Below are 16,153 nucleotides of genomic sequence, written 5' to 3'. Positions count from 1 at the left end.
CAACGAGAGGTTAAAAAGTGAATTGGACTGTCCCCACGGGGCCCACAAGTCCTGCCTGTCACCTAATTATTGAGTTTTTTACAGTACAAAGCTTATTAGATATTTTAAATACCAAAATGACATTCACCTCTTTTTTTTTTCCTTCCAAAACGTCTATGAACAACGTCATCATAATTTTTTTACTCTAATAACATTATCTTCAATAGCGTCAAATGGTTTGAAAATTCAGTACACTAATGACGCAGTTATAAATAACGTCTTCTAGAAAATTAAAAATTTTATGATATTGACGTTGTTACAAAGAGCGTCAGTGACGATAATGTGAACTAACGCCATTTGGAACGGCGTCATTTTATAATGACGCTGTTTGGAACAGCGTCATCCCTCTGAGAAAAAGAACACGAGTGATTTTGTTCTATAACAGACCTAAAACAAAAATCCCTAATTTTAAACAACAGCCTCTGCAGTCCAGACACATTTTCGTGGTCAATGGTCGCTCCTCCAACGAGGAAGCCATCTTTGTGCCTTCGGCGACTCCAAGTTCGTTCCAATCGTGGTTGAAGGATTCCTCCAACGCCCAGCCACTCTCTACGGGTGTGTGGGAAAGACACCAAAGTTATGTAAGAATTAGTTGTTCTTCCTTTTGATTGGGATGTAGTTGTTGAGATTTGGTCAATTTATGTGGAAATTTGTGTGGTGAGCATGTGGATTATTTGGTTGTGTTGAAATTCATTTGTGCTAATTTTTCGCTTTTAACCACAAAAAAAAAACGAGAATCCATTGCAGGTTTACAATTCGAGTATGTGCTGCCAAGTTTTGGTCTACAATTTGTTATATATATAGGTTTCTGAGTGGTTCTCAGAAACTGATAAAATCTATTTAATTCTTGAGAGAATGACGCAGTTTAAAACAACGTAATTCTTATTTGTACTAATGATGCTATTGTCAATAGCGTTTCATTTATTGATGCTGTTAGAAATAGCGTTTTGTAAGAAATTTCATGATGACGTTGTTCTAAACAGCGTGCCTGAACAGCGTCAAAGGTCTTTTTGGGAAAAAAAAAAGAGAGGTAAATATTATTCTGGTATTTAAAATATCTAATAAGTCCTGTACGGTAAAAAACTCCTAATTATTTTCTATTGGATTAGTCACTATCATTAGGAACATCTGGTATTTTTATTTTCTATTCGTCAACGAAACTGTGCTAGGACATTTTTCTATTCAGGGCCGTTTGGTAAGGATTTTTTACCAGCATTTATACTACAAAACTTTGTCGTATAAATACCATATATGACCCATCCAAAGAAGGTGTTTTATACACTTAATTCGAGATCATTTCTGTAGTATTTTTTTGACTTTTGTAAATGCTACAATAAAATTATAACAAGTTCTTTAGAGAAAAATACTATTAATTATATTAGTGCGAAATTCAATTTCCTTCTCCCCCAAAAAACCAATGTTTTAAATACTAGTTACCGAAATCATACCGGTCAAGTGATTGGTATGCAGTATAATCGGTTCAACCGGTCGAGCGGTACAAATATATATATATATAATCGTTATTCTTTATGCACGCCCTTCAATTACAAAGTTACGGCATTATCAATTGGCAAAGAGATTTTAGATCAACCGAGGAAGTCTCAGAGTCAGGAAGGAAGAAGGGAGGTCGAGCTTTTCTCGTTGTGGGAGTGGTGAATTGAAGGGGACACGTGTAACTTGACCCGCACAGTATTTGATTTTCTACAATTGTGATGCAATGGTCGGCAAGAGATCGGGCATTTATTGAGATCACTACGGGCACTTGCAGTTGTCCATCATGTTCTGTTGTTTTTTGGGTCGTCCATTCCCTCTCTAAAGGGGGTATTTGGCACCCCACTCAATAAAATATGATTACGCATTGAGGGCATATTTTTTTTTAATATTACACGAATTTTAATTATGTCATAAAATTCAAAAAATATATTTATCAATTCTTTTTCACGTCTCACACGCCAAGCAATTTATTTCAAAACAAAGTTAGATTTGTCGAAACACTTACTATCGTAACAATAAATTAAAGATGAATATTATTTGCACCCCGTTTTTTTATTAAGTACACCCCATTAACCCTTTAAAAATACATTAGAGTGGGTTGTACTTAATAAAAAATGAGGTGCAAATAATATTAATCTAAATTAAATAGACATATTTCTTATAAAAATCAAATATTACAAGTCATGTAAATTATTATGAAATAACTTCAAAAGAAAACATAGAATGACTATGTTGAACGTATGCTACAAATTATTCTGTATACGATGTAAACCATACGGTTGCCACAATCATATACCTATATCTAAACCATTAAATTTATATGTTTCAAAAAATGTCAGTGAGTTGTGGATAGACGATGCATGCTCATAACTACCAAATATGTTACCCACCGATAATTTACATGTTTTTTGAACGAAAATGAATATCGTGTTGACTTACATACTAGTGTGATATTGTCTGATCAGTTGTTGAGTATGCGACAAAACAAATAAAAATTATTTATTCCATGGGCAAAGGCTTATATATTATGTTGGGTTTAAAATGAGAAAGTGTATGAGTGATTATGTATACTTCATTTGCTATCAAATTTTATATGAATATTCTTACATGCTTAATATAATTTATCATGAATGAAATTGAATTTTTCAATTATGATTTTAATATGATTAATCAATGCACAAAAGTATTAAGTTCCCTTGTTTATTAAATAATTACTCTCTTTGACTAATTTTTTTTTTGAGTCCAGAAGATATTGACATGGATCTCATTGAAAAGATAATAATTCTAAGGTAAAATATATTGTGGTTAAGTCAATTGAGAATGAATTTTTCGATTTTGGAAATCTAAGTTCAACTCTCTCCAATAATACCCAGAGGCGGATTCACTCTTGTAACGCTCGGGTTGGGGGTTGGGCTCCCAGTCAAATCATGTACAACATGTAATGTTATTAAGCAGTTGATTAAGAAAAAAAAAATGCAACATGCCCTCAGTATTTATTTTAATGCCCCAAATGCTCGTAAAACTATTTTCTTTATTTTTGAATTCTCCAAAAAAAATATAATTGCATAAGATACTTTTGCTTCTTCCATACTTCAACACAATGTAGCATTCATATGGGGCAAGCGATGTTAATAGATAATTTCTTGCATATGCAGGTAAGTGCAGGATACATAGGCCATAGGGCAACGATACTGCTTTTATACAGATGTGGAGCCCCAAAATCACAATGGGAATCCTTCAGAAACAACCAAAGTTCTCTTCCTCTTGATTACAAGATGTAGAATCTAATGTACTATTATGCTAAAATGGTAAACAGGGATGAGTGTGGATTATAGCAGCCGTCGTCTAAAGTTTCGGGAGGTTCCTTGGTAAGTTCGAACCAGCAAGCCCACTCCTATTCCTATTCCGACACACATGCTAAGGCCAATGCCAACACCCACCCTAACACCAGCATTGAACCATGATAGCTCCCCATCTTCTCCATCAAAATATTCCATCCCCGAGTACCGGTGATGGTAATCTTCATTTTCTGGTTTGTAATCTGATGCCTACAAAGTTCAAAAAAAAAATGATCACACCTAAATCCTTGGTGCAAAACAATATGAAGACTTACTAGTCTTAAAGTAAATTTGAAAGTGCATTTTTCAAGAGGGATAGAGTCACTTGAGGATTCATACTATTACCACCAATGCATTAGATACTTTTTATGATTGTCATCGAAATATCATAAGTAAATGCCTTAATTGAGGTGGTATCCCTTGATTGTTCTTCATGATCATGTGATACCTTTACCCTTTTTTCTTGATCCATGACCGCTAAACTAAAGGAATCCTTTACCAAGTGAGCTATGCAACTGTCTTTACTCGCCTCAACAGATCTTAGCTCAGACATGTATCTATCTATATGAAGAAGAAGAAATCATATAACGATAACAAAGGGGATTTCTATTTGTACAAATGCATAACAATTTTCAATTTTAAAAAGGGCCATAGTTACTTCGTTATAGTTGGGCACAATAACATAAAATATTTTGCTTCTTTTGATTTGGGTTGTAAGAACCATCTCACAAATTATCCTATAATACAGTAGGTAGGGACAATCATCATGTTAGCAAAGAAAGATGCTTCAGATGGAATAAACATGCGCCACGAATAAACATAGTTTTTTGTTTCACTTGAACAAAAGAAGAAAAAATATTCATTTAGTTTTCTCAAGCTTAGAGTTCTGATATGCTTTATCCAATAAGCTGTCCTCTATCTCTCAATTGCAAGTTGCTACTCCGTACAAGATAATAAAGCTCGGTATACCATACCGATATGGGTAGCAGAAAACATTATAAAAGGTATTTCAAACATTGTCATAGAAAACAAAATGGGTACCACTGCATTATCCATGAATCACATGCTTTTGCTCATCCATGATTAAATTTTATTTGGATGTTTGAGTACATTTTGCAGCAAGATGTTAAGCAATGGTTGTGAATCACAGAAATGGGAGTTAAGATGCGGTTAGCCTGTTACTACAATACTATATGACTAAAACAGTTTAAGGATTTAAGCAAAGAGAAAGAACTTAATTTAAATTTAAACCTCGGACAAAGGATTACCTCCAAAGCAAACTGGGTAGGAACATTTTCCTTGCATTCGGATGCCTCACATTCTGGTATCGACTCTAAAGGACCCTTCTTTATTTGCCTCCTTCTTACAAGCTGCATAGTCTTGGTTAAGATTATTGGAGAGTCCAAGAAGGATCCTGCAACATAGACTTCAATTGTTGGTGAAAATGAATCTTGACCCATGAATTGTTTTGCTTTCAGGAAACAAGTATCTATAGTGATATCTGAGTTGATGTTCATGCTCCAACCCTGGCAATTGTTTCTTGATTCACCAGGAAGACCATTACTTTTACACAATTCTAAAACGCCTGATAGCACAAGGACATCCTCATCGAAAACTTCAAACTTCACGCTCCCAGACATCCTTATACTATCCGTGCTGACAAATGTAGTTTCTTCAGATTTCTTATCAAGTCGATCCCTTCTAAGAAGAGTCGATGCTCCATTAGAATTCATGCCGGTCCTGATACCATTCACTTCAAGAAGGGTATCAGGATTTAGTGGGATGTGGTCAAGTGTGAGAGACTCAGGTGTGGAATCATCAATCTCACATTTGCATATTCTAACATAAAAGACTCTCACATCAAGCCATGGTAGTGATACCCTATTGCTTGCTAAGTAAGAACTGTGCCGCGTAACCATATGGCCGTTGTTGACTGTTCTACATCCATTAGATGTCTCATTAGAATTATCCATGACCATAAAGTGATTAATCCTGCCTTGCAGCGAAATCTTCCCACCTTGAATGAATTTGTGACCTTATGATACTCATCCCAATAAAAATCAAGTAGGCAGAAAGTACCTGCAGCCATGTCAAGGATGAAATCAACGCAATTCATGACATAAACTTTGGATATTTAAAACCAAAAGCAGCAAAAACCAAACCCAGCTGATTAATATAGGACAACTAGTGGTGGGGATTCAATCCAGCTGATCATATGTCTTATATGTAACAGGATACAATTCACTAGTATCACAAAAAATATTACACTGAATTTTGAGAGAAATCCAGTTCAGAGAACCCAATGCTCCAAACAAAAGAAAGATGAGGAAAGCAAACCAGAAAGAATTCAAAAATTGAATACCTACTGATGAAACCTAAATACTTCCGGCGGAAAAGTTAACAGAAAAACAAATGGCAATCAATGAATCAAAGGATGAGCAAATGCCGTAGCAACAACCCACACTAGCAACAGAAGCAAAAGATAAAGTAGGGATAAGAGTGCAGAAAAATCCAAAAAACAAGAAAGAGCAGCAAACAGTGATAACAAAATGTCCCCATCCACACTGATATGGACCTAATTTCATGTAAAACATAGACATCAAACAAACCAAAACCCATCTAAAAATTTCAAGAAATAACTATAAAAAAAAAGATCAAAGAACATACCGGCAGCTGCAGGAAATTAAATCTACACTCCCGAAGAATGAATTTTTGTCATTTGTTCAACTCTCTTAAACTGCAAGAGGCATGGATCAAACTTCAACGTCTGCTTAAGGAGAAAATATAAACCATGAATCACCACATATACCAACAAAAATTGATGATAAAAGAAGACAAAGTATGCACGTCATATTAGCTGACAAAACTCTCCCTCTCCAATACTGTCCTCGATGTACTTTTGTGTATGGTCACCAATACAATAGACAACCCAATATTGATCAATATTATGTCTAATTCACATAACAACTCACCAGTTACCACAAATTTTCTCACACAGGCAGTCCCACTCTCGACCCTTGTGTGATCAAACCTTCAGTGAATGAGTGGTGTCCCTTCCAAGAAAACAACCCAGAGCTTTTTGTTAGATCTTCTAGAGGAACGACTCTAACCACGCAATTTGAATGGATTAATCAATATCAAATCCAAAACAAAGCACAACCCAACTCCACAAATTTCATAAACGGAACTGGGTTGTGGTTGATTTGCTTTGATTTATAGTAAACCCCATAAAATTGAACATGATATCTGCTGATTGGCTCTGGCTTTCTGCGAAACGATCAAGAGTTTTTGGATGGTGTTGGGTAATCCCAAATATAATATTAGGGGAAGTGGGGTCACAGGGGTTGATATTCTTCCAGATCTTATCCAAAGACATCATGCGTGAAGGTTCAAGGTTCAGTATTGAAAATGATGTGCATAACCTTCTCTCTCTTTTTTTACCCAACGACCCACCCTATCTCTATCTCTGTTCATACATTTTGCCTAGTGGGAAACTTTTTTGGGTCATCTCCTTAAGAACTACACTAAAAATTGTATGTTTCTAAGGCATCAACCAACTTTTAAGAACAATTGTAGATTTCCCTTCTAAGAGTTTTGTGCAAATTGTTTGAGCTTACCCATAACTCACAGTATTTTTTTTAAAATGTTACATGGAACTAGGGCTGTTATTGGTATGGTAAATTATCCATTGGTATACCATTACCGACGAATTGGTTACCGAAAATAGCAAAAGATTGGTATACCGTTACCAATTGTTCGGTACGGTAAATTTACCGATGATTTCGGTAATGGTAACGGTAAGTAAAGTTCAAAACCGGTAAATTTCCCGATTACCGACATATATATTAAATATATATTAATATTATTTTTAGTTTTAGTTTTATTTAATTATGACCATTAGATTGATCTAATTTAATCTAGGCCATTGATTATTTTTAGGGTTATCATTTATATATCACTCTTAGCAATTTCATTAACTTTAAAGCAGTGTTTGTTACATAACAAAATGTTTTGTTGGTATTGATTACATGCTTTTCTTCTCCCTTTCCATTATGGTCTTTTATCTTTATTTATCTTGTTTCTTTTAGCTTTCCTGCAATGGAGTTTAAAACACTTCGGATACTAAAAATATTAGAAATTAATGAAATGAAAGATTTTCCGTTATAGATTGTTGGAATAATGTTATGTGAATTCTCCTTTCTTTTTTTCTCCGATTGATAGGTATTTTCTCTTCTTCACATGTAGCACAATGATCCTTCTCATTAATCTATCATTTTTATTATTGGTATGGTAGGCAAGATGAAAGTGTTGTAGTATCATACAATGACTATTAAGCACAATGCTACTTGATGCATTTTTTTTCTTCTCTTTTTTATATAGGTTTTAAGAATTGGTAAATTTACCAATTACCGACTTACCATTACCGATCGATCGGTATACCGACCATCGGTATACCGACTCTTCCGGTAACGGTAACGGTAACATTTTTTGAGTTACCGAAAGAATTGGTATGGTAACGGTATTCCGTGTTTGGTAACGGTAACCGTACCAATAACAGCCCTACATGGAACTCGTCCACATGCAACACATATTCATATACATATGCAACAAGACACTCACAAATATGTTCTCTCGTAAATAAAAATACATGAATGGTTAGTCAACTGCGTTGAACACGTGTACCTACTTAAAGGGTAATAGTTATATGTTTTTAGTGAAAAATTTTATCAAAACTCTTGGACACCCATATGAGGGGACAAAAGGGAAATGACGGATTACAACAAAATTACCGTTTTACCCTTAACTTGTTTAATTTTACTAGTTTAAGTAGGAAATAAGATGATTTCTAATTGAGTAAATTCACCAAATAGTTTTTAAAGAAAGGTACATTTTGCCAATGCAACTACCAAACTTTTTTTATTTTTAAAGAAAGGTTATTAGTCATAGACATTCTTGTTGTGGGGTGAAAAAGTAAGACCAACCCCTCTTGAGTAGATAAGCAATAATGTGTCATTGATTCCATACAACTTAGTTGAAGACAGTTGTAAGTAACCACAACATAAAATAATTGTTTTACGGATCTCAATGCTTTTTCGTCTCATCTATCCCAAGTGTTGAGATAGGTGTACACGTCACGATTTCACATGAATCATATAGGATATATGGGGTCACTGATTTTATATGCATCATGCACATCTATCTCATCATTTATGGTAGCTGGGACAAAAAAACATTGCGAGAACCTCTACTTTCAAGTGAAAACAGTTCCTTTCAGTTTCACATCGAATTAATGAAAAAATTCCATCTATGTTGAGATTATTTAAACCCCCACCAACGTTAGTATCAGAAGATACATAAGAACCCGATCCTTTCCGAGGGAAACACCAAACACGTGAAATAAACATGGCTTCTGCAGGAACACAAGGAAAATACAATTATGATTCATGTTGGGAGAAGTGCAAATATTGTTTCTACGTTGGCCTCCATACCCTGGTGTTGGCCTTCCTTGATGAGCTGCTCACACAGTGAAATTTTGATGGGTTTCATGTGGTGTGGCATCAAAATCTGCGCAAACTTATCCAACTAAATAAAAGGAAAAAAAAAAGTGTAACTACGATTAAGAACGACTACCAACCATTCAATGGTTTACATAATGAATTCAAGGGTTCCCATGGTAAGTTTGTCCCTATATATCCATTTCAAAAATTATAAGTGTGTAGTTTTTAGTGTTACGAATTCAACAATATATTTTTGATTCGAAATATTCGATTTTCGTTCGAATCATGCAAAAATAATTTAGTGATCCTGAATTATAACTGAATCAATCAAATAATTTAACGTCCATTATATAATGATCCTGAATTATAATTGAAAAAGGTATTGCAATTCTAGATTGTTAGATATAAACTCAAAACATTCGATTTTTGTTCTCAATAAATTTTACTTTTGCAAATGATTCCTATGTTTGGTTGTTGAAATCCTTAGAATCTAGAATTTCCAAGAAAGCTTTTTTTCCTCCCAAATGAGGAATTCTCCTTTCCAATTTCCTCCCAAAAAGAGATGAATCATTGGAATCTTCACTTATTTTTAATTAAATACTTATAATGTCAATTTGAAAAACATAATTTTGACAATATGCCACAATTATGTATTTTAAATATATCATTTTTTTATATTATTACATTTCTCATTGATTAAATTTGATCACATAAAAATAAATAAAATTATTTTGTTTCATTTTTACCATTTTTAATTTGAATATTAAAAATTAAAGTTTTATTATTTTTTTTTCATTTAGATCTATCATGCAATGTGAAATAATTGTAATTTTTTACTCTAACCAGACATGGCCAAGGAAATCAATCAATGATATCATAAAAGTAGTACTATAAGAGTGTGATCCAAACATAAACATTGGTACGGAATGATGATACCAGTAAAATAGCTTTTTAGGCGGCGTTTTACCATTCTCATATCTAAACCCGTGAACCAAATGAGCCATAAGCGGTGATTGATTTTTATTTTATTTATTTTTCATTAGTTAAGTGGTTATTCAGTTACAATTTTACAAACTAAAATTTGTAACACTCTGCTTTTCTTAATAGGCAGCCAGATCCAAACATTCACTGAGCCAGAAAAGAACATATGCTAATTTAAGGAACTTAATAGATCCTTAAAATCAAACACCAAACAATCACCTTTTGCTGCAACAACCTGCTCTCGAAGTTGAACACCAGTAAGCATATATAGCAAATGAACAAATCAGCAACTCCGGTTAAAGATAGAAAAAATGTACCAACCTAATTAAATCATTTCCTCGGCAACCAACCGAGCAGTCCATTCTGCAACAGCTTTCCCAGCTCCACAAATTTCCGCATGCGAGCTCATCAATGCCCTCATCCAGACACACCGTGCTATCCACGCCAAAGCACACCGCATCAGCATTTCTGCATATCTCAAGAACCTCTACAATTGTTCACAATTGGACATCAAAGGCATAAATAACATACAATGATACAAATACAAAAACATCAAGTTAATGATTATATATATGACCTTTGGATGACATGATATTGTTGAAGTGGCCCAATATCAGGCTTCTAATGATTGAGCTGAACCAACAACTGAGTTGAATGATTTAGGATATTTCTTAGCCCCAACTTTACTGGTAGTAAATTTTTTTCCCAAATTCATGGAAGATGGAGGAAGAAAAGGAGACCGCTGTGGATTGTGTGGCATGGATGAAGCACAAATTGGTGGAACTCGTGAACCCATATAGCATTCATGTTTCCATCAGGTTTTCTGCTTTCATCCATAACTTTGAATCAATAACAAGGAAAGCAACAAGAAAACTGCAAAGCATGATCGAACGAAGATTCTGATCCACAAGCAATGTACAATCACATGAAGGCACATATCTTTGTTTGACAGGAAGAAAAAACCCCAAAATAGATGCAAACCATCGATAAAGAAATTGAAAGAAATAGAGATTTATCCAGGAAAATAAGTATGGATTCAGCTAACAGTTACCGTTAAAATTAAATTAATCGGGTCAAATGGAGTTTTTGAGAGAGATTGGAGGAATATATTTATAATTATATCACCCTTAAATTAAATTAATTACATTTTGATTATCGTCCTTAAATTAAACTACATTTCCTTTTATTTTATGGGGAAAAAACAAAAAAATATAATTTTTGATCCCTCAACTATACCGTGGTTTTATTTTGGTCATTTTAACTTTTTTTTTCCAATCTTGTGTGTCTTAACAATAGAAAAGTACCCCCGTTCGTCACTTAAAAAGTTGAAAAATCCTATGTGTCAAACTTAAATAGTTTGGGGACATATCATTGAACTTATTCATAGTTTACCACATATGATTTCTCCGATGTGTCGCATTAGGTGTCACGCATGTATTTTTCGACCTCAGTCTCACTCAAAGGACATAGAGATACTTTCTTATAGTTGGGACACGAAATTGGGGAAAAAAATTTAGGGGCAAAAATGAAACCACCTCTATAATTGAGGGACGAAAAATACCCTTTTTGTCAAAAAAAAAAACACCTAAACGCACTGTTTAGTGAACCGGATGCGGCATCCGCAAAGCCAAGAGCCCAAGACGATTTACCGGCCTTTGTTGCCGCAATCTCCTGTTTATCAGGTGTGACTGTGCCCAGTTTATCTACCTGTAGCTACTTGCAAGAGCCTGCAAATCGCCTTCGCTCCTCAACTAACAACGATGGCAGCGATCTTTGCTCGAAACTCTCTCGCTGCTCTTCGCGCTCGTCATCTCGTAAGTATTCTTCTGCCCTACTTAATTTTCTTTCCCGGTTTTGTTGCTTGGAAAATATTGGAAATGAATGGGAAAAGTTATCTGTTGATCTCAAAAGTATATAATATGTGAAAACAAGAGAGGAATCAATTGAAAATGTTATCTCATTCGCTTTTCTTCTGCTTTTATGTTTGATTTTTAGTCCCGAATTTTTGTCGAGATAGCTTCTGGCGATCCTTTGTAATTGCTTAACTTTATTGGATGCCATTGTTCGATGGCCATTTGAAACCCTAGATTTGGCTGAGTTTGATATTTACGGGTTATTATACTCTTCAAACTTTTTTGTGGAGGTTTTTGATAGGTTCAATTGGTAAATATATCCTCCTAGGGTCTCAAACTCAGTGGCGCAATCAGTTTTTGATCTGATTTGTGGAGGATTTGGTAATGAAATGGCTGATATCCATAGGAATACTAGTCATTGGGAACTATTTTGTGCTGCATTTTGTATCATGGTGCGATACCTCAGTATGAGGCCTAATATATTTATCCTTTTTAAAGGATTTTGACTGAGCTGTAATCGTTGAACTTTACATCCTTCGTTTTTTCCCTTGTTATATCTCCAAACAAATGCTGCACCGTAGGCTTCATTTGATCTAGATCAGATAAAATGAATGTACTGAGGTCTGAGGATAGTATGATTATACTCTATTCTAACAAACTGAAACAGACTTGATTGCCGACAATTTCTTGTATTAATGGGAAAGAAAATTTAAATGGCATAACATATTTGTTCTATTAATGATTGGGCCATTATTTCTAATTGCTGCTTATGTCACTTGTATTTCTATTATTTATCTTTTTCGACAGTACGTAGTTTAGATATTTATAGCCTTGTTCCTTAATTTATTAGTCGCTGGGTGTTATGGTAGTATGTTATCTTTCTTTCTTTCTTTTTTTCAGGCTGTGTCAGGACAAGCATTGCAGGGGTCTTCCTGTTATGGGTTGCGTTTCAGTGCACACCCTTATAGCACCAAGAAAGGTTAATGTTTCTCTCTTGCTCGTTTTTTTTTTTTTTGTTCATAGTGTTCTGCAAACCAATTGTGGCTCAATTTTCCATGAAGACGGAGACATTAGTGAAAATGTCGCTAATAAGATTTCAAACGGATAGATGAAGTGGAAGAGTGCATCCAAGGTTTATGCGACCGAATGATTCCTTTAAGGTTGAAGGGAAAATCATATAGGTCAGTCATACAACCCGCGATGATGTATGGTTCTAACTTCTAAGTGTTGGGCTAATAAGAGACAACATATCTAAAAAATGCATGTAACATAAGTGCCAATGTTTCGTTGGATATGTGGCCACACGAGGGAAATAAGATAATAAATGAGAATATTAGATCTAATGTGAGTGGCACAAATCGAAGATAAGTTCTGACAAAACCATTTAATATGGTATAGGTATAGAGATAGAGGTGCAACGGTGAAGAGAATTGAGAGAATTTGTATAGGAGAGAGTGAGAAGCAAAGAAGAAGGCCTAAAAAGACATGGTTTAAACTTTGAAGTAGTAATAAAGAATATTGATTCAATCCTAAATAGAAATGAATGACAGAAATGACTACACGGTGTGGATTCTCTTTGATTTTCTCATAGAATCGTGTAGCGGACCCCAAATTGTTGGGATAAAGGCTCAGATGATGATAAGTGTTCTCTTAACCTCAGCGTGCATGTTTATACTCAACCATATGCATGTATCTTTGATTTATCATTATGGGAATTTCAAAACATGAAGCCATGAGGGACTGTACCAGTACCTATTTCAAGGCAAAGAATTATTAGTGTTTATTTGAAGGATATATATATATAGATATAAGTACTCAATTAACATTCATAACAACTAACAAGTATGTTTCAGATAGCTTAAGATAGTCATAATGATTCTCTCCTACATGATAACTTTTGCAAAATTGTATGTCTGTTCTATATATATTAGTATGGTTTTGACTAGGAATATAAAGAAGATTTGTTTGCCTGTTAATTTTAAAATTTTAGCATAAAGCCATACTGAAAACAACTTAGACAACAACTTCCTGGTATAATTCTCCACCGCCATATGCAAACTTTTTTTGGCAAGCTGCCAAGTTCTGTTGTCCTAGATGTCAGATATTCATGGTTCATATTTATCTGCGAACTACAGAAGATGAAGAAAGAGATCAGCTTGCAAAGGAGATTTCGAAGGATTGGAGTTCTGGTAGTGTATTTTTCTGGATTGCTTGTATTTCTTTTATGCTTTATAATTGGTATGTTGAGTTCTATGGTGTCTCCAAAGTCCAAACCAATAACTTGTGTAACTGCAGTTTTTGAGCGAAGCATAAACACTTTGTTTCTAACTGAAATGGTTCGAGGTTTGATGCTGACACTAAAGTATTTCTTTGAAAAAAAAGTTACGGTAAGTCTCATTCTTCATCCTTAAGCTGGCTTTCACCATGATGGACACTTATTACACTGAAACGATCATTCTTTTGCAGATCAATTATCCCTTTGAGAAGGGCCCATTGAGCCCTCGTTTTCGTGGTGAGCATGCTCTTCGACGTTATCCAACTGGTGAGGAACGTTGTATTGCTTGTAAGCTTTGTGAAGCTGTAAGTTTTCCAAATCCATTGTGTTTATTTTTGCTTTGTGTATATATTATAATAGTACTGCAGAAGTGTGATATGAGGATAGTGTAGCCATATACTCGTTACAGGCTTTTAGCATGTCAAACATCACATTTTACAGCCTATCTGTACCGTGCCAGTTCTCTATATTGGTGACATTATTGTTGACAGATTGCATGGTATGATGTAAAAAAGTGTGTTCACAAGTACCAGATGATACTCTGACCCTGCTTTAAGATTATGCTGGCAGCTTTTTTCTTATTGGTTCAAGGCTGACCCACTCTAATGACTTGAATAGTGACCACACATTTGTCGCATTTGATCAACACCCTTCCAACTTCTTAAACCCCATTATGGGGCATTTATTAGGCTTGCTTACCTGGAATGGAAGACTGAAGCGCTAATGCACCGATACCAAGCCTTTAGAAAGATTCATTGACCTTTGAAAGGTCCCTTTTAGTCTTCAAGTGACTATTGTTATAGTGCTTGAGAACTTGAGAATTTGATTATGATGCCCAACTCTTTCTTGAAGTGACATATACTGTCACAACTGCTTTCACTTATTGGCTACTGGATATTCTCTGTTTGAGGCTAAATTGTTTGCAGTACCATCATAATTTTCTTTGGTGGTATCTGTCTTCTCTTTTTGTTTATTTAGATTGTTCATGTGGGTGTTATCCAAAATCTTTTTTCCTGCAATATGGAGGTTGAACTTGAAGAATGCACTTCGTGCATTTAATTATTCTCAATAATTGTTTCATGGGGTTGTTTTTAAGATATGCCCAGCACAAGCAATTACGATTGAGGCTGAGGAGAGAGAAGATGGAAGCCGTCGGACGACCAGGTAAACTTCCCACCCCCACCCCACATGAAAAGTTCTTCTCTGTTGTCTGTCTGCTTTCTCATCCTGCTTTTCTTCTTGGTCATTAATTTCTTCCATTTGTTTGATTTCCAGGTATGATATTGACATGACAAAGTGTATCTATTGTGGTTTCTGCCAAGAAGCATGCCCTGTTGATGCCATTGTTGAAGGACCCAACTTTGAATTCGCTACTGAGACTCATGAGGTTGATGGTGATCCCTTGTTCTGTATCATTAAGTTGATATATGACACATTTAAGTTAAATTGAAGTAATTATAATTTTCTGCATTGTTGCAGGAGCTTTTGTATGACAAAGAGAAGCTGCTTGAAAATGGGGACCGATGGGAAACTGAGATTGCAGAGAACCTTAGATCCGAAAGCCTGTACCGTTGATTTTCCAGTTCCCCTTTGTGGTTGATACGAGCACCTTCCTGTGCATGAAATAAAGTGATCTGCATACGGGTCTTGGAATATCTGTATCTAGGTTTTGTTATTCAAGTAATTCTGATGTCAAGTTAATTTTGCCTGCTACAAATTCAAGTTACTGGATAAATGATGCGAAATGCGGGAAGCAAATTGAAGTTCAAATGATAATTTTAAACTGGTGATGGATTTAATGAGAAACTGAAGATGAGATTGGTGGTGATTGATTTGTCATTTGTGTAATGATATGGGTTGAAGGATTAAGTGCAATGGTAATGGATCACGAGGGAAGCCATGGTGGTACTTGTTTTATCTGACACCGATTTTGAAGCCAAAAGAACATGTTGAATGCCAAATGTATGATTTAATCCTTTTCATTTTGAAGTTATCGTAGTATTAATGAAAAACCAATAATTTTAACCTATAAATCATACTTTTTTTTTAAAAAAAAATATTGTTGAGAAATACATGGATAACGAAATCATATTATTTTATAATGAGTACCAAGCAGAACTTACAAATAAATGATTTGTTAATTCTAAAAGAGTTGACTCAGTTGGTAAGTTGACA

The 16,153-nt window shown here is 34.8% G+C and overlaps 2 protein-coding genes across 4 annotated transcripts; one reads left to right on the top strand and one right to left on the bottom strand.

The window, feature by feature from the left end:
* Window positions 1–3,124: 3,124 nt before the first annotated feature.
* Window positions 3,125–6,691, bottom strand: LOC119992116 (uncharacterized protein At1g01500-like). Of its 2 annotated transcripts, none has more exons than XM_038838748.1 (4): window positions 6,344–6,691; window positions 6,039–6,138; window positions 4,640–5,450; window positions 3,125–3,581 (listed from the first exon to the last, which is right to left on the bottom strand). In XM_038838748.1, the coding sequence occupies exons 3-4, from the start codon at window positions 5,348–5,350 to the stop codon at window positions 3,363–3,365; spliced, it is 930 nt and encodes a 309-aa protein (XP_038694676.1). In that variant the 5' UTR covers window positions 5,351–5,450; window positions 6,039–6,138; window positions 6,344–6,691; the 3' UTR covers window positions 3,125–3,362. The 2 variants fall into 2 exon arrangements, with proteins under 2 accessions (XP_038694676.1, XP_038694675.1); XM_038838747.1 differs by having other exon boundaries at window positions 6,039–6,108.
* Window positions 6,692–11,462: 4,771 nt separating this feature from the next.
* On the top strand, window positions 11,463–15,812 carry LOC119990531 (NADH dehydrogenase [ubiquinone] iron-sulfur protein 8-B, mitochondrial). Of its 2 annotated transcripts, XM_038836498.1 has the most exons (8): window positions 11,463–11,664; window positions 12,604–12,682; window positions 13,839–13,892; window positions 13,999–14,090; window positions 14,170–14,283; window positions 15,075–15,142; window positions 15,254–15,365; window positions 15,458–15,812. In XM_038836498.1, the coding sequence occupies exons 1-8, from the start codon at window positions 11,611–11,613 to the stop codon at window positions 15,551–15,553; spliced, it is 669 nt and encodes a 222-aa protein (XP_038692426.1). In that variant the 5' UTR covers window positions 11,463–11,610; the 3' UTR covers window positions 15,554–15,812. The 2 variants fall into 2 exon arrangements, with proteins under 2 accessions (XP_038692426.1, XP_038692425.1); XM_038836497.1 differs by having other exon boundaries at window positions 11,508–11,664; window positions 13,839–14,090.
* Window positions 15,813–16,153: the final 341 nt, after the last annotated feature.

This window comes from Tripterygium wilfordii, chromosome 22 (assembly GCF_013401445.1).
Source record: "Tripterygium wilfordii isolate XIE 37 chromosome 22, ASM1340144v1, whole genome shotgun sequence".
NCBI classification, from domain to species: Eukaryota; Viridiplantae; Streptophyta; class Magnoliopsida; order Celastrales; family Celastraceae; genus Tripterygium; species Tripterygium wilfordii.
This window is presented reverse-complemented; position numbering and strand designations above follow the sequence as displayed.